This window comes from Ziziphus jujuba, chromosome 6, assembly GCF_031755915.1.
Source record: "Ziziphus jujuba cultivar Dongzao chromosome 6, ASM3175591v1".
In the NCBI taxonomy this organism is placed as follows: Eukaryota; Viridiplantae; Streptophyta; class Magnoliopsida; order Rosales; family Rhamnaceae; genus Ziziphus; species Ziziphus jujuba.
The window spans coordinates 28,268,035-28,291,046 of NC_083384.1; the positions used below are offsets into that span (position 1 = coordinate 28,268,035).

A 23,012-nucleotide genomic window follows, 5' to 3' on the forward strand; every position below is an offset into this window, starting at 1 on the left:
AGTCAAAAACCTTATTATCCGCACATTGTTTCCTAAAAAAGTCAAAAACATTTCCCCTAAAATTTTTGTTTTATTTTTTGGCTGAGATGTCCCCGATATCTATTCATTTAGACAAAACAAATGATTTAGTATATTCAGTGGCAAAATCACAGTTTACTTAGGGATTTAATTCTAAGATATATTCGAATCTCGCGGTATTGAATCTTCCTATCGCACAAAAAAAAAAAAAAATCAATAATTCCCATAAAATATAATAAGAATGATCAAATTTAATAACATAACAATGGAAATTTTAATTTTTGCCATGGAAAATTAATTATCAAATTTAATAAAAAAATGGGAAATTTAACTAACGGCATGATAAAGTCACATGCTCTAGAGGGCATGCCAGTTAAGATAACGGAAAATCCAATGATGATATATATACATATATACATGTATATATTCCACGTCGCTTTTTTCCGCCGTCAGTTCGTCCTTTCACTTAATCATTAAGGATATTATGGTAATTTAAATTGTTCAGAACCATCCATATCCAATAGAACTAAGCGATAGATTGCGTTCGATATGCACGTGTTTCATGATAAATGGTTGATCAAGAAAGATTACGGTTTATGATCGACCAGATTTTTTAGTTTATTGCGCAATCGGATAATGCCACGTCATTTCAAAAAGCTTTTTTTAAAAAAAAAAAAAAGACAAAACAGTAAAATACCCTTTAGGCCAACAAGAAAAAAAAAAGAAAAGAAAAAAAGCCAAAGTAAGCTGAGGATTACGCTGACGCTTACCTCACCGGAATATTCCCGACCGACGACTTGTTGCCAAACAAGCTTGGCCTTTTCCCGAAAACTATAAATACTTGTATTTCTTCCCCATTCGTGCCCTAGAAACCAATTTCTGTTCGCCTCCAATAGCCGCAACATGCTCATCGCAGCCAAACACCCACTTTCTCTCTCGCTTTCACTCACTTTGTCGGCCAAAACCCTCGTCTCGCGCTTCATTTTCTCACCCGAAATTGTTCGGCAACATGTCGAAATGGTCTAGCTTTTCTTGTCTTTAATTCCTCGGTAGAGGGTTAGGGATAGAGATCGAAGGAAGGAAGAGGATTATTTTATTTCTTTTCTTCTTTTTTCTTTTTTCCATGAATTGGCTGCTCGTTGTTGTTGTAGTTGTTGTATTTGGGTTAAATTGTTGGTGATGGATGCGGTGGAATTGCCTTTTCCGGTCGATGTCGCTGCGGCTCCGAAACTGATTGGATCGGAGGGTATTGTGCGAGCTGGAGTTTCAGTCAAGGAGCTGGAGGCTTGCGAATCAGATAGTGTTTCGGTTCTTGTAAGCCCTTCAGTCCAACGCTGCAGCACAGGTGATTTATGCGCCTTTTGGTATTTTTTGGGCTGTGTTCGTCTCTCTGTTAATTTGGTTATCTATGGTGTTTGGTAATCAATATCTAACGGATTTTTCCAAAATTTGATATTAGTGCCTTTTTTTGGTAAATATTTTCTGTATGTGTTGAGACGTAAGCATAATTTGTGTTTCATTGAACGTTTAACGCCTGCTTTTTGAAGTTTAGGGGAAGTATTTGGTATCCAGGTGATGCATCAAAAGTCTGTGTCTGAAATGTGCAGGATATTAAATAAATTGTATATTTTAAACTGCTAAGGTTCTTGTAAATGGTTCCATATTGAATTTCTTCACTTGCCCCAAGTTTGATAAATAATAATAATAATAATAAATTTTCACCATCTAGTAACGTGTTCTGTTAGTAGTTTGTGAAAGGACCTTATCCATATCATGAAACGTTCGAACGTAAGTAAGGAGGTTGTGAGGTGGGTTTATGGAGCTCTTGTACTCCTCGGAGCCCTTCAAGTGATTGTGGACAATATATATTCCCTTGAAAACTCCTAATAGACAAATTTCTATTTATGTTGTCTTGGCAAGGCAAAAAAGGAAAAACACAGAAAACAAAAAAAATGATATTCATGTTATACTGCGCTTTTCATTCATTTTCTCCTTCTTCTTCTTCTTCTTCATCTTATTATTATTATTTTCAATCCTCTTTTGAAGTTAGTGACCCTGAGAATTTCTTTAGACGCCGTACATCATCCAAGACATCTCAGGATGCCCCTAATACCCAAATAATTAAACGTGTTTTACTTTGAGAGGGAGCTTCATGAGTCGATCGTCCTACACCTTGCTTTTGGTTTTTGTATTTTTTTAGTGCTTTAGTTTGTTCTGTTTCATATTTGTTGCCCAGTTATTCAGTTTAACATTTGAAATAACAGTTAGATTTTTGGAAATGCTGTTAAATTTTGAGCGCTCAAATTTGCCAGTTGATTATTAGTTGGTTGCGAGTGCCTTTTCTCTTTTCATTATTTTATCGCTTATTACCGGGACTCAGGAAGTTTGGTTTATGTCAGATGCAGCATTTGCGATGAATGCTCCAGAATCAGCTTCCTGGGATAAGCTTATCGACACTGACACCAGTAAGCACATTACTCGGATGCCCGGCAAACAGGGTGAAGGATTGTCTGGACATCATCATGGTAGGGCCAGAAATGGTATTTTATTGATTCCCAAGGCTGAAGCTGTTCTGTTAGAACGGAAAGCAGGAAAAGTGTCTAGAAATAATACCCCCTCATCCAAAAGACCACGTACAGCTCAGTTGCAAGACCCAACAAGCCTAGTTGGAGATAACGGGATAAAGGATGTGTCTCATAAGCTTGGGTCATGTCCTATAAAATGCACATCATCAGGTAATCTTTTCATTATCTCTTCACTTTAATAACACAGATTGAGGGCGTGTTTGGAAGTGCTCTCCATAGCACTTATTTTGCATAGCAGTTTTGTTTGAGTGCTACGTAAAATAAGTGGTAGAATGTTTGTCTATACACAATAGAAAACACTTTTAAATTTATATTTGGTATTTTTATATTTTAATCAATGCATAGAATGTCTATGTTTTTTTTTTCTCCCCATCCAGAAGTACCTAAAGTGCTTTTATTATATTTTATTTATTTATTTATTTATTTTTGCGTTAATAAAGCAGTTGCTAATATTTTACCAAACATGTAATCAAGTGCTTTTTCTATTTTCGTAGCACTTATTTTTAGCTTGAAAAGCATAAACACGCCTTAAGGGAGTTGAGGTTATTACTTGTTTTAGAAAAAAAAATAAATTAAATAAATAAATAAAGCAAGCATATCAATGGAGCATTTAATTATTTTACACTAATATCAGATTTTTCCTTCTGTGTTATACATTACAGAGAAAACTCAAAATGCAAAACAAAAGAACACCTTTAATGGCAAACGAGGTGATAAACGAAGTCTGAAAGTTCCTGTGAAGACTAGATATGACTCTTTCTCCATGAAAGTGGGTTTAGCAAACTTCAGTTCAGCTTCTGGAGGGAGCAACTTCTTTGGTACGATTTTGTTTCAGTAAATGCATCCTTCAAGGGAATGATAAATAGTCTGCAACCGCATTCTTTCATTTTGTTTTAAGGGAGTCATCCATGTGATGGATTGAATTTATTCTGTGTTTGAGTTCTTTCAGTATGCTTAGTTGTCAAGTGAATGTGTAAACTATGGTGTGGTTTGGACACTGCTGTTCATTTGAAGTCAAACTAAGGGTTAGAAAATGTATTGTGTGTTAGACTGCTTTCAATATGCATACCTGAAATGTAAATGTGTAAATTATGCTGTGGTGTGGATGCTGCTGTCCTTTTGAAGTCAAACTGAGGGTTGGTATCACAATTTTTACCCATTCCAATCAACACCAAATATAAAACTGAATAAAACCAGTCATAGTTTGCCATTGTAGTATATTTGTATGGTGAAGATGCTAGGCATATTGTTTTAACTTTCCAGGTTGGCTTCTAAGTTTCTTAGCAGGAATCTACCTTTTTTTCAAAAGAGATATTTGGAAGTATGGAATTAAGCTTGTGTATGTCAATCTAGTTTTGAAAAATAAAAATTGTACTTATGAAGTCGTATAATGATCAACAGGTTAATTCATTGTCATATTGGTATATCGTATATGAAGTATTACTCTTCTTTTGATATGAATATGGGGCATGTTTCATAATTCTCGTGTGGTGAATGTACATATTTTTTTCTTTCTTGTTGACAAAATTAGTGGCAGGTGCTACTCAATATGTTATTTCATAAGCTACCTACTCTTTCATCCCTTTAGCTCTATTCGTTACTAATTTATCTGAAAACCCTTAAATATGGTATGCTCTACGTTAAATTCATCATTGGTAATCAATGTCAGGATTATATGGCCTTAAGTCAGATAATCATGATGTTACAAAGCTTCTAGATGATCCTCCATTGAATGAGCTCCTTGATGGAAATTACAAATGCCCCATCTTAAGCAAGGACAAAGGGAAGAAAGCGGCGAATGTGAATGAAAATTTTCAGCATTTAGTTAGAAGGGCTTGCTCTATCCTTCAGCACCCGAGGTCTGACCAGTGCCAAAATGGTGCGGAGAATGATAGCTGTTCAAACAAGAAAATGCCTGCATGGTTACCAAGCTCTGTTTCTGTTGAAGCAAGTGGTGTCAATGATGATATTGGAGTGCCGTCAGTTTTAGATATGTGCACAAGCAATGAGGTTAGTATTCTGCTAAGAGGAAACTTAGATATTTGGTTAAGCCTTGGGAAGAATCTAAAGACTATCTTATATGCATCAGATGACTAGACATAGAAATTTTTATGTTTACGTCATGATTTAGAACTATTTACTAGAACCGCTTAAAGTCTGTTTGCCTGCATGTGCGACTGTGGTATAAATTACACCATTGTGGTTGACAGTCTTAGGATCCATTGAAAGGGGCCGTTAGTTCCATTTAATCTTTCGAATGCCAACATTACATTATTTTCCCATATAATTGGGAAAGCTAATTGTGCAAATTTTCTATCTGTTACTGTTTGTCCAGGATTGTCATATCAAACGTGAAACTCTTGCTAATCCACTTGATTTGCCATTGTATCAACCTAAGGATATTTTGCAACGCTTGGCACTTCCTCCACCTAAGGATTTGGATTCTTTGCTCCTGGATGCAGCGAAGCCTGGGTTATCATCAAAGAATACTCCCGATCTACGCTCAGGCAAGCAAATATCTCGCCGTCCCAGCTTGCCATCTTTTTCATGGTCACACACTTCCAGTGGACATTGTAGAACCAGTTCTGATGTAGTTAAATTATCTACGAATAAGGGTACATGCCAAGGTAGATGGCTTAGAATAGGGACAAAGATTGCCAGGTCATTTCATACTGGCACCAATACCTTTACAGACCTGGACTTGCTCGCTTATGATAATAGCCTAGTTCCATCCGGACTCAAAATGGCTTGTCCGGGCAATAAAATTTCCACACCCATATCCATTGACCTTCCTCATCATGAGAAGGAATTGTCATCTTCTGCAACATGTTCGAAAGGTTCTCTTGTTACTCTAGGTAATCATTTCTCCAATAATTGCTTTTATGAGTTGTTTTTACATGTCAACCTTTGGTTCTGTCACATATGTTGTTGGATATTATTGTTCTCGTTGCTATTCTTATTATTATAATTTTTCCCTCTGAAAGTCGTACAAGAAATTGTTTTTTATACTTATTTATTTACTTGGAAATGCAGAATGTGAAGGCAAGGCAAACTATTCAGAAGATGGTATAGTTGGTACTTATTAATAAACCTTTTAATGCTTCTTGTGAACATCTCTTTGTATATGTACTTGCATCTGTGGGTCGTGTCTCAAAGGGCTCTTGGGGGAAGGGTTATGCATATTTGATGCTGAAAGATGCAGGGGAGTAAATTAGGAAAATAAAAATAAAAAAATAAAAAAACGAAAAACAAATGCAAGAAGTATGAGGATTACCATTTAAATTCCTTCTTGGGTGGGCAGTTTGGCACCTTTGGGATGTACTTGGATCCTTGAAGCAAGTTTAGTTGACATTTTGTCTGCATGACCCTCATTTAAAGGTCTTGTTGGCCGAGTTTAAAATCAAAGGTGGTAGCCCTTCCGATTCATCTGATCATTGATGTGTGAAAGCTACTTGAAATGTTGAACAAGTTGAATAGGAAATTTTGATAATCTGCTGGGCCATGATACTTGTTGGGGACAATATTATTTGCACATTACATCACTGTTGTTTTTCTTTATCATAGAGATTATATCAACTCCTTAGGCATTGAAATTCAAGCCTTTCTTCTGTCTTTTTATGACAGCTGAGCGATCTCCAAGTGTGTTAGCTGCTGCTCAAACTCTCTATCACATGGCAACTAATCCTTACAGGCAGAACCCGAATGGGATGGTAAGGTGGCCAAAGAAATCTTCACAAAAGGCCATGAAAGCTCGCAGGTTGAAATCGAATGAAAAAACTGAACAACTGTCAGCAACAACTTCAGTATTTGGGTCTGACAATCCGGCAAGGAATGCTGATGAGATAATGCTGTCAAAGAAGCCTAAGCTCTCCAATATCGATAACAAAAGGGATCTTAGTCATTTCAACTATACCAGGAAAGAACCATTGAGGTGGTCTACCCCCAGATCAAGTAGATCATCACCCAACAAATCGGTTAGAGACTCCATGGCAGATATGAGACATTCAACTACCAACTTTCTAAAGCAATCTTATATGATGCCGCCTCCGCCTGTAAGAGACAAGGGTTCCAACAGCCAGAAGCTGAGGAAGCTATTGCCAACAGAATGGAAAAGATGAAGGGACCGTTTGGATTGATTAATCGATCGAAAGGTTTTTTTTTTTTTTTTTCCCGATAGAAGGCTTATTTCTTCTGACAATTGATGTTGATTAATTAATGCCATTGTCGGATTAACGAGGAGAAAAAGAAGTTGGGGGTTTGTATATAATGATGGTGTAGGTGAAATAGGAATGTGGTTAGGATTCATGCTTGAGGTGGTGGTGGAATGGGGATTGTTGTAGGGGTTCGGTTTAAAAGGATAAACAGACACGGTCCTTACGTTGTAACATTAATGACATTGTAAAACACAGCAGCAGGGAATTCTCTGTCTAGAATCCATGTAATCCATTCTCTATGTCTCTCTCTCTCTCTCTCTCTCAGATTCTTTATTGGGTGCGTATCTCGGCCAACTCTCAGCCCACCGGGCACCTCCACCGTCTAATGAGCGTACGTTACCCTCTATAATTTCTATTTTTTTAATTATTAATTGACAAGTCTCCCACCCATGGGGATGTAGCTCAGATGGTAGAGCGCTCGCTTAGCATGCGAGAGGTACGGGGATCGATACCCCGCATCTCCATCTTTTTATTCTTATTATTTTTGAAAATTAATATATTTTAAGGTTTTGAATACTAGAAATTATAAAGTCTTTTATCAATTATAGAAAGAAATTATTCATACTGGTTAACTAAAACAATCATGCTGCTTTCTATCCAATTACTTGATTCAGTTTGCAATGAATGATGTTACGGCTTTGAAATTAATTGCTTTTGATATACAATAATATATTTGAAGTGGTACCCTAAATTATGTCGTAGAATAATGCAGTGGTACCCTTGATTATGTCATATAAAGATGCAGATTTGGTTAAAATATAGAATAGATTAGCAAAGATAATTTGGATTGGACGAACTTAATTTTGCATTATTGTACTGGTACATTAATCATCCATTTTTCATCAATGTGAAACTTATCGATGATACCATCTCATACATATGAAGTTGATTGATGTATATATATTCCTTAATAATTATCACCTATTGAAAATGAATATACAACCCAAAAAATGAAAATTAATATTGGCTTTCCCATCTCTCTCATGATATATAATTTTATATATTGGTAATTGCAGTCTCATACCGTACACAATATTATACATATACGTATATACACCTATGGAATATACTATTTGCTTTTTTTTTTTGGCTAAGCTTGTACTTATTATACATATATAATACTCAAATCCGTTATACGGAAAACAAAAAAAATAAAATAAAATTCAAAGATAGTACAGAAAATAAAAAAAAAAATACTAGATATAAAAATCAGGAAAACATTTGATCCAAGAGCAAAACCAGAGCCATTGCAAATCCAGAATCAAAACCGGGATGAACAATCAACTGAAAAACCTCTACTCCATAAGAGACTCCTCCACTAATGGCTTCCTTCTTCCTGGTTTCAGCAACCACTTTTTTAGACTCAGATTCTAACACCTTGCATGATCGATTTTTGTATGAACCTTCAATCCAGTAAGCACTTCTTTTATCCGATGTGTTTCTGTATATATATGCAAGCACATTAGGATTCCCATTGATCAAAATGTTAATGTTCTTCCTAATGCAGAAAATTGGCCTCGTCTTCGATGATTTTCCCCTACAGAAACCTCCAACTTCTCCTTTGTACACAAACCAGCTGCTATCTATCATCCCAAGTTTCTGTCATCCAAAATTCCAGCATTTAATGATCCTATTAATACATATACATTTATATACGTATATATATATGTATACGATAATTATCATTTAGAATATCATGATTTTAAATAAGTAAAAATGAAATGTAAATAACTAATTTATTCTAACCGATTATTCTAATACGATAATTATTATATATATGCACTTTTTTTTTTCCTAACATATTTATAAATATATATGCATATATTATGTATATGTATGTAGAAAATTATGCTTATGTTTGATTGCATATTCTAATAATATAATTTATGAATTATATATGACTAGAAACTAGGTATAAAATAGGCGAGAACCACTTAGTAGATAATTTCTGTATATATACCTTTCGGCGATGCATAGTGAGGACGGATTTTCCAGAGCCATCCATAAGAATAATTTCTTGAGGATGTCCAATATAATTGTCAACCCGATATATGAGATTTCCCTTGGAATCAATCACTGTAAATCCATTGCAACTTATTAGAAGAGACTTTCTCCAAACTGTCAACGATGTGCAAGTCCCTCCTCCACTGCCTCCAACGCCACCGCCATGATCTGTCTCATATTGTTGTTGCTCATGGACTGGAATTTCTTCATGGACGATCCTGGACAAAGATTTAATCAAGAAAAACAACATCTTCATAATCTCTCTAAGTATGTTTCTTTCTCCCTCTGATCTTCTTTTGATTCTTCTCTTTGTTTATGGTTGGTTATAAACCTCTAGGAACTTAAGGGATCCAAAGATATTTATAAGCCAAGAAGGTTAAGAAGTTTTGGTCTAATTAGTTTGATTGATATATATTTATAGATATATTTATTTAAATATAATGATGACATGGTTAATAGACAAGAGCAGCTCATCAGCTAAATGAGAGTGAGAGACAGGCCCATTTTGCCAACTACAAATAATTTTATATATATATATATATATTTTTTTTTTCTCCCAGGAGACAGCCTTACCAAAATGGTTGTCGCAGGATTCCTAGGGATTAATTTTGCTGGGGTTGGCGTTTTAGTAATATATTATAAGATAATTAAATTGAGAATTTTCGTGATACGGTGTTAGAATTCAAAGTGTAATTATCGTTAAACAAGTTGACACGTGTATATGTCTCCATAGATGGTCTCTAAGATTCCGAAAGTTTTTTCTCTTCTTTTAAGTATGTGTGAAGTTAGGCTTGTGTTTGTTTATTGGAAAAAAGTTTCCTGTACGAGACAAAAAGGGGAACAACATATATAAATTGGATTTTTTTGGGAGGGAGTTTGAAAACCCAATAAAATTTGCACTAGTTATTACCGTCTTTAATTTCGTTTTAACTTGTTCAACCATTTTTTTTTTTGGCTTATTATTATTTAATTTCTGCCTTTTCAACCATCTTAACTTCTAAACAAAGCCCTTTTTCTTTTTTTTTTTCTTTTTTTTTTAAAAAAAAAAAAAAGAAAAAAAAAAAAAGGACTTATAAACAAGGCCCTTGGTTTATACTCTTTTACTATCTAAGAAATGATAACAAGTGATCCCAGCTTAAACTATTTTTTTATAGTTTAATTTACTTTTATCCTAGTTAATAATAAGAATTATTTTACACTCTTAAATTATATTATACAAGAAAATTATTTAATTTATTACGTAAAAAAAGAAAATTAATTAATTAATCTAATATGTGGTCTCCTCATGATCTTTCGTTAGCCTAGAGATTTAATTTGAACCTGACTCTGCTTATCTTAATAAGCTTTAAAACTGGTTTAATTAGCTTTCACAAGTTATAATGCAATTGAATAAGTAATGTTTTGGTTTTCAACACAACTAAAATAAAGTACTATACTTGAACTAACTCTTTTCCAATATGTGCTATATATATATATATATATATATATGTGTGTGTGTGTGTGTGTGTGTTTGTTAATTATTTTTCTTCCAGAAGAGGATCAAGATGGTATGATGCAGATGACAATGTAAATCCTTGAGCCTTTGTATTTGGGTTTTTCCCATAAATAACCACTTTACAACTCCATTTTAGAAAAATAGCAAAATTGTTTTTTTTTAAAAAACTAGCCACCTTGGGACAAAAATACCCTTGATAAAATTGAAAATTACACAAAAGCTTTCCTTTCTTCTACACAGCCGTTCGTTCGTGGGGGTGGGGTTTATACAAAACTGTTCGTGGGGTTTCTCTAAACTCTTTGCATCTCATCGCCTCTCACTCTCAATTTTTTGTATTTTCTCAGATCTCAAACTAAAATCAGGTAAAATTTTTATCTTTTTTCTTATTAGATGAAAGTAAGGAAATATGTATTTTTTTTGTTTTTTCTCTTTCTATTTTTTCTTGTAAGTTTTATTAGTTTAGGGTTTTTTAAGCTTTTTATTTGATATGGGTATGCAAGAAATTGATTTATGAGATGTTCTATGTGATTTTAAAGATACTTTAGGTGGCATATGGTTTAAAAATGGGAGAAATGTTGTGTAAAATTGAAAAATCGCGAAAAACAGTAAAAACGGAGGAAATTTGGCGAAAAAGATGAATTTCCGCCAATTTTCTCCAGTTTGTCAGTTTTCGCAAATTTCCGCCAATTTTCTGCCAGTTTTCCGCCAGTTTTCCGCCAATTTTCCGCCAGTTTTCCGCCAGTAGGAAAAAGCTATATTTGGCCCGAAAAAAAAAACAGAATCAACTTTTTTAATATAGTTAATATGTTTGTTTAATATTATTCAAAATTTTATATATTTATTGATTTAGTTTAACGTTATTCATTTAATTTTGTAGTCAAATGGAAGATGATGACATTGTAATTGCGGTTTTATACAATGGAACATTGGTACAAAATGATAGTGGTGATTGAGAATATCGAAATGGTAAAAATGTAATGGTTTCCGTCGGCAAGAGATGCACAAAATCAGAGTTAGAGGATGAGATTTTCAATTCTATTGAGATAGATCGAAATGAATATTTGCTAAAGCTAAAATGGATATATGGACGATGTGCAGAAAAGTTGGATCCTACAGAAATACGATGTGATAGGGATGTGAAATGCTTTCTTCAAGAAGTGAGGAATGGAGGGATGACAATGATGCGGCCTCCATTGTATGTTGAGGTGATTTCAAAAGTTGAACATGTATGTAGAAATGTTCATCAAACAGCATTTGCTTCGGATAGTGGGAGTAATCTTCATTCTTTTTCTTGTCCTCCAATTGGCGGTCATCTACCACAAGCTTCCGGTACTGAACCAATTCAGGCTACATCTCAGGAAATTATGGTTCAAGAAACTCAGTTTAGAGATCAAGTTGATGTTCGTGGGGGGCCCTGGACATCATTTAACATTCACGAAGGAGTTGATGTTGGAGGTGACTATGCTGAACGGTTTCCTAACGACGAGGAGTATGAGCAGTTGCATCATATTGATCATGATGAGAATTACAATGCAGCAGGGGATGATGTTGGTCATAATGATGTAGATTTTGATAATGAGTTGCCGGATAATGATAATGATATGCATCCTGAAATGAACAATGAAGGAGTTGATGATGTTAGGGTTCATCGTGCTACAAGTGACCACATATCATCGAGCAACAGAAGTGGTTCTATGGCCATATTTTCGTCAAAGTTCACTGGCTGTGAGAGCATAGTAGTTGGACAATTATTTCGCAACAAACGTGACCTACAGAATAAACTGAGTATCTATTGCATGCGAGAAAATAAGGAGTTCAAGGTGACACGATCAACTACACAACGGTATGAGGTTGTATACTTGGAAAATACTTGTAAATGGCGACTACGTGCAACCACATTTAAAAATGGAGAAATATTTGTTGTGAGAATTTTTGATAATGTACACAGTTGCTCGTTAGATATCGTGCATCAAGAACACAAGCAAGCCAGTAGCCGGGTTATCGGGCAATATATCAAATCTAAATATGAAGGTATTGCACGTGTTTACAAACCCAAAGAAATTCAACATGATTTTTTGCAGAAATATGGGGTGAATATAAGCTACAACAAAGCATGGAGAGGTAAAGAGTATGCACTTAACAGTGTTAGGGGATCTCCAGAGGAGCTAAGTTACCTGCCTACTGTTTTGAGTTAGTGTCGAAGAACCCTGGGACTGTAACACGTATCAAAACAGACGATAATAACAATTTTGTATATTTCTTTATGGCGATTGGAGCAAGCATTAGGGGATTTAAATCCCACATAAGATCCGTATTGGCTGTTGATGCAACTACATTGAAAGGGAAATACAAAGGGTACATGTATATTGCATCGGGCATGGATGGCAATAAGCAAATATATCCTTTGGCTTTCGGCATTGGAGATGGAGAGAACGAGCAAGCATATATATGGTTTTTCCAAAACCTGAAGGATGCCATCGGAGATTTTCCAGATTTGGTGTTTGTGTGATAGACATCCCGCTATTGAAAGGGCATTACGCAAAGTTTTTCCCAATGCATACCATGCGTTGTGCACGTACCATATAAGTAGAAATATTAAAGCAAATGGACATGCGAAAGATGAATCAATAATACAATGTTTCATGCTCGCAGCTAGTGCATATTTGGTTGAAGATTTTGAGTTTTATATGGGGCAAATTGAGGCAAAAAACATTAGGGCTGCCCAGTACATTCGATCATGTGACCCTACAAGGTGGGCACGTTCTCTTTGTCCATGTAGAAGGTACACTATCATGACCACCAATATTGCAGAAAGCTTGAATGGCATTCTGCTAGATGCTAGAGAGATGTCAATAGTAGCATTAATAGAGCACATACGGGATTTACTGCAAAGGTGGTTTTATGAGTGACGTACTGCAGGTGCAAAATTGACAAAGCCTGTGACTGACCATATGGAAGAGCAACTTAAACTATGAAATTTGGAGTCCATCGGACTACGTGTGAAAGCCATTAATATGCATGAATTTCTTGTGGAAGGTGGGAGTTTGAGGGGTACAGTTAATCTCCAATCAAAAACATGCTCATGCAAAGTCTTCGATCTTGATCAATATCCTTGTGATCATTGTATTGCCGCTTGCAGAGACCGAAAAATTGCTCCTTATGTCATGTGTTCTCATTACTACACCGCGGATGCATATCGTGCAGCTTATGCTGAGTCCATTTATCCTTTGTTAGATGAAAAACAGTGGCATGTCCCGGATGACGTGGCAAGTCGCATTGTTCTTCCACCAAGATGGACACGTAGGCGAGCCGGTAGACCAAGGATGCAACGCATACCATCCGAAGGTGAAGATGTTATTGGACGTAGATGTAGCCGATGCGGTGGTGTTGGACATTATCTAGCATGTAAGAATTCGATGGTCTTGACTGTAAATATGCCACAGTCCTCTAACTCTGATTTTGTGCATCTCTTGCCGACGGAAACCATTACATTTTTACCATTTCGATATTCCCAATCACCACTATCATTTTGTACCAATGTTCCATTGTATAAAACCGCAATTACAATGTCATCATCTTCCATTTGACTACAAAATTAAATGAATAACGTTAAACTAAATCAATAAATATATAAAATTTTGAATAATATTAAACAAACATATTAACTGTATTAAAAAAGTTGATTCTGTTTTTTTTTTCGGGCCAAATATAGCTTTTTCCTACTGGCGGAAAATTGGCGGAAAACTGGCGGAAAACTGGCGGAAATTTGCGAAAATTGACAAACTGGAGGAAATTGGCGGAAATTCATCTTTTTCGCCAAATTTCCTCCGTTTTTACTGTTTTTCGCGATTTTTCAGTTTTACACAACATTTCTCCCATTTTCAAACCATATGCCACCTAAAGTATCTTTAAAATCACATAGAACATCTCATAAATCAATTTCTTGCATACCCATATCAAATAAAAAGCTTAAAAAACCATAAACTAATAAAACTTACAAGAAAAAATAGAAAGAGAAAAAACAAAAAAAATACATATTTCCTTACTTTCATCTAATAAGAAAAAAGATAAAATTTTTACCTGATTTTAGTTTGAGATCTGAGAAAATACAAAAAAATGAGAGTGAGAGGCGATGAGATGCAAAGAGTTTAGAGAAACCCCACGAACAGTTTTGTATAAACCCCACCCCCACGAACGAACGGCTGTGTAGAAGAAAGGAAAGCTTTTGTAGATAAGGGTACTTTAGTCCAAAGGGGTAAAATATTGGTTAGTTTTTAAAAAAATAAAAAAATTTGCTATTTTTCTAAAATGCAATTGTAAAGTGGCTAGTTATCGAAAAAACCCTTTGTATTTTTGGGGCATCACTGTTTCTTTAGCTTGGCCTCTTAAAAAATACTAATGCAGCTGACAATGTATTCCCAAAGCTTCTTCAACCTAGATTATATTCTAGTGCTCCATGATAATTACCAAAAACAAAAATTTTAACAAAAAATTTATTTTTCATCATAAACGCAGTGTATAATATTGATCATATATACATTGGATACAAAGAGGATCGTAAATTTTATTAACGTGGGAATAAAATTATCATTTAAATTAAAAAGCAGTATAAATAGATAAAAAATCTTATATTTCTACATGTTGAAAAGACAAACTATATATTGAATTAGACATAATTTTTCCAAACTTAAATGTGTTACTGAAATATTTCAACTTATCCTGAGCAAATCTTATTGACCCTTTCAGTAGTACGGTCCTTTTTTCAGCAGAAATTGTGTTTCAGATTAAAATAATAATAAAAATATGTTATTATATATATTATTGCTAATGTTTACAGCTTTAGTTTTATTTATTTATTTTTGTTTTTTGCTGAAAAAAAAAAAAAAAAAGGTTTTCAGCTTTGGTTGACCATATGTATAAATGAACAAATATATATTAATGCAAAAGAAAAGAGCAGCAGCAGAGCTTGATGTGCATATCTGCTACATGTGTAGCAGCGTCATCAGTCATATCCTCTTCATCCACGTCTTCCCAAAGACAGAGACAAAATAATATAAAAATTCTAAAATTAATTAGATAAATTAAATATTGGGACAATCATCTGTATATGGCTATATTCATCCCCACATTTTGATTCCATTTGACCCAATATTGTAAAATCTTATTCTTTTTATAATTATTTTTTATTTTTAAGAAGAATCACTAAGAAACTTTTCTTACTCATTTCTTAAAATAAATCTAAATGAGTCCCTACAAAGAATAAAAAAGAAAAAAAATTAAGAATAAAAGTATGCATTTAAGTTTACCTGTCTGTTCATCCACATAGACCAAAAACTGATGCAAATTATATAAAACTATAGGTAATTAATTAACTATACAAACCTCCAGTTGTATAAGGTCCTTTCCTTTTTGGATTAAATAAAATGCATAAAGCCCTTTCATTCATCCACTTTTTCCCTTCTTGGTTAATTAATTAAGCATAAAAACTTGCACATATATATATATGTTTCCCTATATATAAAATTGGATTTACGAAGATCTTCAAAGTAGCCCTTACATAATTAAGATAATGCCTTGTAAAGCGACTAAAAGAGCATGCATTGAAACATTCCCATATTTTGTACTTTTCAAATATTTTCATTTTCCATCAAGATTTTCCCTTATTCTTTCCGTCAAATTGTTTTCCCACTCTTTCGGTTCCCTTTCAGCCAAGACTAACCAAGCAAAATACTTAAACATGCCAAGACAAAAATGAGCACGTATGCAAATCCAACCACATTTTTACACGCCCCAAATCCTCACATTTGCCGTTGGCCCTCTTCCTCTTGGGGGGTGTGATCCCCAGTCGTCCTATTACTACCTTTTATAGACTTTGCGTCACTGATTTTGAAAACCGACTTTGATAAGGACACCAAAACCTCCATAATGTTCCCTCTACTAAAACCGACAGAATTATAATATGATATATATATATATATATATTTTTTTTTTCAATCTTAAATCATGACGATTTATAGTATAATTTTATTGTATTCGTAGATTTGGTTCAATAATAAAATAATTGAAAATACGATTTTATATCCTGATCTGATTAAATTTGTATAAAACCCTATTATTTTCCAATTTATAGTATATTTAATCTCTAATAAAATATAGATATAGAATTTCATTTTATCTTAGAAACGTTTATTCTTTATCTGGTTTTTTTTTTCTTTTATTATTAATTATATATATATAATTTTGATATGATAAAATGATTTTAAAAGAGAGACTGAATACAATAATTATATTCTCTAAGCCATAATCATTATATTATCAAATTATATGGATTTAATGGCTATAAATACTATATTTCATAATTATATCATTTTTATTATATATAACACGTATTATATTCATGATTGGAAAGAAAAATGGAATAAAATGTCAAATCTATCCATTATAATACAACTTTTAAATAGCTTTTGCTTTTTTTATTCTATTTTTGCTAAGTAGCAAATCATAGATTGATTTTGTAAATGTGAAAATGTCATTTTATTAGTTGATGATTATCAAATCTAATTTACATACGCAAGTTTCATGCTCGGCCACGCGGCAACTTTGCCTTCTTTATATTTCCATCAAAGATTATATAGGGTCCTTAGTTATGACTTGGATTTGTTCTTGTGTCTCTCTCAGATAATTATTACTATGGGGATATCGATGAGAGTTCCTTTCTAGTAGAACTTTCAAAAGTTTCAACTTTTGAGATCTAATACGTTGCTTTAGGATTTAGATTCTTCCTATGTTTCCAAAGAGTAGCTATGTTTGAAAGTTTAGTGGGGAAAAATCAAATAAGTATGTGAAATTCAAGTTCATAAACATTTTTGAAATAACTAATTTTGTTTAGGATGAGAATTTAAGATTTATGGTACTAAAATGCATTACTTCTGCTACAAGATTGTCCAATAGAAATAAAATTACTATATTTAAACCTTTATTATTATTATTCGTTACAAATAAATACATTATAAACATTTTTAACTATTTATTCATAGAGTATATTTAATAAATTGTTTGGAAGTTATTAACATTACTGTATTAGAAATTTATTTATTTATTTATTTATTTTTGGATCCTCCTCATATGACCCAAAAAAAATCTGCTAGCTCAACCTTCAACCGACCAATTGGAACCTTATTAGGAAAAATGACACCAGATGAGACTAAATCAGGCATCGTGGGACCCATTTAAGATTTTGTTCACTACCAAATTTAGAAAAATAATAAAATATGCACTACACAGAAGTGAGGGTCAGCCACGTGTTTGATTTCCAGTTAAGATTCAACCATTGTTATCATTTTTAGATTTTGGTCAATGATACCGGTGAAAGTGACTTCCAATTCATTTTGCTTCCTGAGAGTGTCACAAAGATAAAAGTACTTTAGTGTCTCGGAACATTCAACTTGAACGATCAAGCATAAAAATTTCAGCCACTACTGCCACAGAAACGATCCCGTTATTCAACTAATATATTTTCTCCACATTAAACAAACATACAAAAAGTTAGGAAAAAATAGACTGGTCCAATGATCAAGTAACAAGCTTTTGAAGACACATGCATAACAGGGTAAATATTCAACTCGCAGCGGCAGCGCAAGTGGCAAAGCGCTACAACCCACGCCTGTTTGTGCGGGGTTCGAGTCTTGGGGGGGAAGGGGTGCCTGGGGGCCTAGCCACATCATCAAAATATTCTTCGAGATGAAGCTCAGAAAAACAATTAAAGGGATGAAAATGCATCTAAAAATACAAAATTCTGATACCAAAAAAAAAAAAAAAAAAAAAAAAAAAGAATTTTGATTTGCTTAGTTATGAGGTGAGTGAAGGGGGAACTGCCTCCTTTTCTTCAACCAAAAATGGAATAGGTTTGGTTGGAGCTGGCAGGCGGCCGATGCTATCAACTTTATCCCTCTGCTTTGGTGGAGGTCTAGCTGCTTTAGGCAACAACCTCCCTTTCTTTTCAAACCACTCAGGCTTTAGCAATGCTCGCAAACCTAACTTGTTGTAATACACTCTTCTCACAGATCCACCTGCAGCTTCAACTGCTTCCTTTGCCCTAACAGTTACCCTTGATACCTGTGAAACTCCATTTGTAAGTCCACTTTTGTCTTTAAGTGACAGAAAAGTGAGAAAGTTATGTGCTTCCAATTTGATTCATAACTCCTGTAAGTACTAGTGCATTCTACAACAAATCAGCACTTCACAAGAAAATCCAAGCTACCAGATTGACGTAGCCTTATCATCCAACATGCAAGAGAAAATAAAAGCATAACAGAGGAAGAGCAATTTCAAATCGATAAACAGTGAAGGAGGCAAAAGCAAAGCTGATTCATAATCAGTTCTGTCAATGTCAGCACAAATAATAATTTAAAACACTATCATAAGACGATCTACCTCCAAATGAATTGGCCACTTGATCTGCTCAGCACCACGGCCCATCAATCTCACTCCATCTTTTATTTGCTTCCCTATTGCCCCTGTATCCTATTGCAATGATAATTATCAGAATAAGCCAAAGGCAATGATTGATATGCTTCAATTTTGCTTGTCCGATAAGGTATTTAATTTTACCTTGAGTGTTTTCATTGTAATCAACTCAGAAGAATCGATCTTTCCTGCATTTATTAGTTTGGCAATCTTTCCCAACCCGACTGGCTGTCAAGAAACATATACACTTAGAATCATCAGAAGATTAACTTGAAAGAATTGTTAGGCATTTAAAAGCCTCCAACCACAAGAAATGTACATGTGGGTGTACGAAAACATTCCACAAAATATATATGTATATATAGTGATCTTGCTAAAGTCATCAATTCTCCTTCTAATATAATTGAAATATCAACATGGAATAATGGTAGAACCAGGAAGGTAATCAAGGCTATTGGGATTGATTCCCCATATCACATTCCAGTTTGTTTACTAGCTCTTCCTCCTAAATTTAAAAGTATCGCATGCAATGCAAGGAAAGCTAATTTCACTCAATGTAAGTAGACAGTCCAAGCATAAGAAATCATCAGGAAATAAAACTCCCACGTTATCAATTCTTCTCTCTTTTGGTCTTTAATCTTTTCCACTTACTGCATTAAAACTATACTTTTATCATGCCCAATTTTTTGTTTTCAGGAAGACAGCCATAGTATTCATCAGTTCATTAGTATACTAACGCTTGAGCATTCAGAGTCAATCTACCAATGTCATTTCACAATCTATGCATTTAAACATTGAAAATGACTTGGAAAAGTATTTCTTCATGGATCCTATCTTTACTGATGGATGCTTTCAACATCAACACTGACAATACATATCATTTTTCAGCATAGATATATCCTAGAAATAAAAATTGTATAATCTAGACACATAATCAATACATGAATTTACAACCAAAGCTTAAAAAACATTACATGAAACATACTTTTGTCAATAATCACATAGTATTTTTATAGCTTATCCAGAATGAGCTGGAAAGTATAACTGCATCCTAAACTACACATACATTACAAACCTCCATGCATGAATTGGTAATTCAGATTCCTATTATCTCACACAATTAACAAATGCTTGGCTTCAGTTTTATTTTTTCTTTGAAAAAAGTAAAAAAAATAAACAAATCAGAGGATTTCTATAGACTTCATGACTATATCGGCTTAGCAATATCATAAAGAAAGTCCATTTTTCTACATTTTCTCAGCAACCAAAGAAATTATTAAAAAAAAATAAAAATAAATTAAAAAGCACCTGAAACGTGAGGCTAAAGGGGTTCTTAAACCCTCGCTTGGGCAAACGGCGTCGTAATGGAGTCTGACCACCTTCGAAACCGAGCTTTCCGGAGCCTCTGGCCTTCTGACCCTTATGACCTCTACCAGCAGTCTTCCCCTTCCCGGACCCAATTCCACGGCCCTTCCGGGTCTTCTGCTTCCTCGGTAACTTGGGTCTCAGATCATTCAAGCTAAGTAGACTGTACGCTCTGATTCCACCCAGAGACCCAAACCCTCCATTTTCCTTAGGGTAATAATGGCACTGCAAGACCTGAATGGGTCGGACCGGGATCGATGGGGCAGCCAAAAAGAGTTTGGTTCGACCTGCGTTGCTGAGAATTGCGGTTGATAGTAGCGAACCAAGTCTTCTCCTTAGCATTTTTTTAATTTTTATTTTTGATTCTTGAAATCGCTGCTTTTCTCAGCGGTTTCGATTGCTTTTCATTATTTGTTTAAGGATTTAGGGCTTTGGAAGGGGATTGAGTTTACTGCCTCTCCGCTGCTGCTACAATGGCGAAATGAGAAGAAGAAAGCCGAAGGTCCTGCAAGTCACGTGGGACATTGGTTGGTGGGCTTCTTAATTTTCTTATTGTTATGGGCGTTATTTCAAAAATTGTTATAGGCCTGTTTGATAGATTTTCCTTCGTTTTTGGGCCAAAATGGAAACACAACATTCATATCGGCTTTTTCTTGGGTGGGCCTTTCTGATAATATATGTACAAAAATTCTGAATAGATATAAAGGCGCTGGGACATAGTTTTATTTTATTTTTTATTTTTTTAATAATAATAGTGTGAACTTGGAATATGAACTTTGTATCAAAGTCCAAATACTTGCAGCCAAGAAATTACAAATTCAAACTATTCTAAAGACTTCAAGTAGGTTGACTGTTACGAAACAATACAAGATAATAGCTTTCTTGATTTTACCATCCCATTTATTTTTTTTCTAAAAGCTAAAGAATCAAAATGTATATAATGATTTAGCAACCTATTGAAAAATATCTTTTTTGAAGTCTTTGGATATAATACGAATGACAAAAATAGAAGTTTAGTGACAAATTACTAGGTTTAACTAAATGTTATATTTGTTGCACTGTAATATGTTCTTTTCTTCGAACACGTTTGAACATGTATATTTCTCATTTAGACCAAAAATAAAAATTAAAAAAAATAAAAATTCAGCCAAATTAATTAAATCATACACATATATATATAAATATATGTATGTATATGGTGGAAACTTTTTTATGTATGCACGAAAAAAAAAAAAAACAAAACTCTCTTTTAATTGTAAATGTTATCTATTAGCGAAGGCCACGCATCTTGCCTGCCATGGTGTTTTCTTGCACATACAAAAGTTCAATAAGAGCTATGCCATATATGCAGATTGGTCTGCCATGGAAAACTATATTATAAATATATGTATATATATATATATATATTATTTGTATATAAAATTTACAAAAAAAATACACGTGTCCATTGATTGAGGGAATTAGGGAGTTATGGGGTTCCTTTATTGGAAAATTTGGAATATATTATAAGCTGCTGCATGTGATTGGAAACAAAGAAGTGCTCGTTGCGTTTGATAACATTATTTATTAATATTAATTATACTCTCTACTATATTTTTCTCTTTCGGCGTGATGCTATTTCTGTCCTCTCAATGATTAGTTTTGGTTCATGAATGTGACTATTTTATGTGTAAGGTCATAATAATTGTTAATGCAAATCAGATTTCATGCATCTTCCAAAGATCACTACTACTAACCTTACAATAATAACACTTTAACTAATTATCCTAGCACTGTTTAAAAATTTTGATCCAATGCTAATGCGAATGGTATAGCTTTTTCGGTTTGTGAATGGTATTACTTTTAAAAATATAATTTCTAGTATACTTTTAAGTTATTCTCGTAATAAAGGTTAAAAGTAATTCATAGATTTCAAAGTTCTATATGAAAATTTCTATGCTACAAAAAATGAAAATAAAATATATAATCATTACGAAGTATAAAATTTTGATTTTCTAACATGTATAAGAATATTGGAAGATATAACAGAATATCTTTTTTTTTTCCACACATTAGCTAATTAATTATGATGTTAATATTTACTTAAATTGAATGAATAATAAGGAGAGTCCATTGATATATAAATAAAAAAAGCCAGAGAGTTATTGTTCTACTATAAAAATTAAGAAGAATAAGTATATATAAATTGTCAAACTTTGATTCCTTGAACATATTCACCAAATATATATTTGAGAAGTAAACAACAATTTGATAATATTTGCAATATATATTATTATATGTAAAGAGTACATGTACATTTTATCAAAAAAAAAAAAAAAAAAAAAAAAAAAAAAGAGGAAGAAAAACACATGTACATTTTGACTACAGGAAAAATAATTAATGGGGTTGGATTTACAAAGTCTAAAAACCGACTAAAAATCTCATCTACCATTAGAAAAGCATATAAATTTAGAGTGGTATAAAATAAGGACAATGGAATGTGGTCTTTATACGGAGTATCAAAACTATATTAATCAAACCAAAGCTATATAAAGTCATGGCCTGTCAAGATAAGCTTTGTTTGGGTTCCAATTACAGCTAAACCTACCAACTCCCAAAGAGAAAATAGAGACATGCCGTAACTGGTGAGACAAGGACTATATAGCTAGCCGGGCTGCTTAAGCTAAGTGACTCAAGAACATATATATATTCATTAATTTACTTTCCGTTTTCTTCTAAATCGTCTACTTAACTTTAAATTTTCAAATTGATTAATTCTAATATGGTCTTTTCTTCATTAAATTTCATTGTACTCTTTTATATTTTCTAATGTATAAGTCTCCCAAAAAACATTTTACATGTAAAGAGTGTGATGTTAGGCAGTCA

At 33.6% G+C, this 23,012-nt stretch overlaps 3 protein-coding genes and 1 non-coding gene across 7 annotated transcripts; 2 read left to right on the plus strand and 2 right to left on the minus strand.

Annotated features, from left to right (window-relative positions):
* The first annotated feature begins 730 nt into the window (after positions 1 to 730).
* Positions 731 to 7,056, plus strand: LOC107430212 (uncharacterized). 4 transcript variants are annotated; one of them, XM_016041024.4, is made up of 7 exons: positions 731 to 1,363; positions 2,424 to 2,753; positions 3,266 to 3,421; positions 4,273 to 4,613; positions 4,939 to 5,458; positions 5,637 to 5,678; positions 6,228 to 7,056. In XM_016041024.4, exons 1-7 carry the CDS (start codon positions 1,198 to 1,200, stop codon positions 6,719 to 6,721), a joined length of 2,049 nt encoding a protein of 682 aa, XP_015896510.3. In that variant the 5' UTR covers positions 731 to 1,197; the 3' UTR covers positions 6,722 to 7,056. The 4 variants fall into 4 exon arrangements, with proteins under 4 accessions (XP_015896510.3, XP_015896509.3, XP_015896512.3 ...); XM_016041023.4 differs by having other exon boundaries at positions 732 to 1,363; positions 2,418 to 2,753; XM_016041026.4 differs by having other exon boundaries at positions 732 to 1,363; positions 2,418 to 2,753; positions 5,637 to 5,669.
* Positions 7,057 to 7,208: 152 nt separating this feature from the next.
* On the plus strand, positions 7,209 to 7,281 carry TRNAA-AGC (transfer RNA alanine (anticodon AGC)). The gene has a single exon. It is a non-coding gene; the product is annotated as a tRNA-Ala (tRNA).
* A 513-nt stretch (positions 7,282 to 7,794) lies between these two features.
* LOC107430180 (protein LURP-one-related 17) lies at positions 7,795 to 9,207 on the minus strand. Its single transcript, XM_025079016.3, has 2 exons — positions 8,778 to 9,207; positions 7,795 to 8,416 (listed from the first exon to the last, which is right to left on the minus strand). Exons 1-2 carry the CDS (start codon positions 9,075 to 9,077, stop codon positions 8,027 to 8,029), a joined length of 690 nt encoding a protein of 229 aa, XP_024934784.3. The 5' UTR covers positions 9,078 to 9,207; the 3' UTR covers positions 7,795 to 8,026.
* An 8,593-nt stretch (positions 9,208 to 17,800) lies between these two features.
* On the minus strand, positions 17,801 to 20,648 carry LOC107430203 (uncharacterized). The gene is made up of 4 exons (XM_016041011.4): positions 20,091 to 20,648; positions 18,927 to 19,010; positions 18,750 to 18,839; positions 17,801 to 18,431 (listed from the first exon to the last, which is right to left on the minus strand). Exons 1-4 carry the CDS (start codon positions 20,487 to 20,489, stop codon positions 18,165 to 18,167), a joined length of 840 nt encoding a protein of 279 aa, XP_015896497.2. The 5' UTR covers positions 20,490 to 20,648; the 3' UTR covers positions 17,801 to 18,164.
* Positions 20,649 to 23,012: the final 2,364 nt, after the last annotated feature.

Excerpts from the sequence above, each read along its gene's own strand:
- LOC107430203 (XM_016041011.4), bottom strand. The coding sequence starts at position 20,489 with ATGCTAAGGAGAAGACTTGGTTCGCTACTATCAACCGCAATTCTCAGC. Across the intron at positions 19,011-20,090 it reads CCTTTAGCCTCACGTTTCAG|CCAGTCGGGTTGGGAAAGAT; the intron begins GTGCTTTTTAAT and ends GTTTCTTGACAG. Across the intron at positions 18,432-18,749 it reads AGTGGCCAATTCATTTGGAG|GTATCAAGGGTAACTGTTAG; the intron begins GTAGATCGTCTT and ends GGAGTTTCACAG.
- LOC107430180 (XM_025079016.3), bottom strand. The coding sequence starts at position 9,077 with ATGAAGATGTTGTTTTTCTTGATTAAATCTTTGTCCAGGATCGTCCAT. Across the intron at positions 8,417-8,777 it reads TCACTATGCATCGCCGAAAG|AAACTTGGGATGATAGATAG; the intron begins GTATATATACAG and ends TTTGGATGACAG.
- LOC107430212 (XM_016041023.4), top strand. The coding sequence starts at position 1,198 with ATGGATGCGGTGGAATTGCCTTTTCCGGTCGATGTCGCTGCGGCTCCG. Across the intron at positions 2,754-3,265 it reads TATAAAATGCACATCATCAG|AGAAAACTCAAAATGCAAAA; the intron begins GTAATCTTTTCA and ends TATACATTACAG. Across the intron at positions 3,422-4,272 it reads TGGAGGGAGCAACTTCTTTG|GATTATATGGCCTTAAGTCA; the intron begins GTACGATTTTGT and ends AATCAATGTCAG.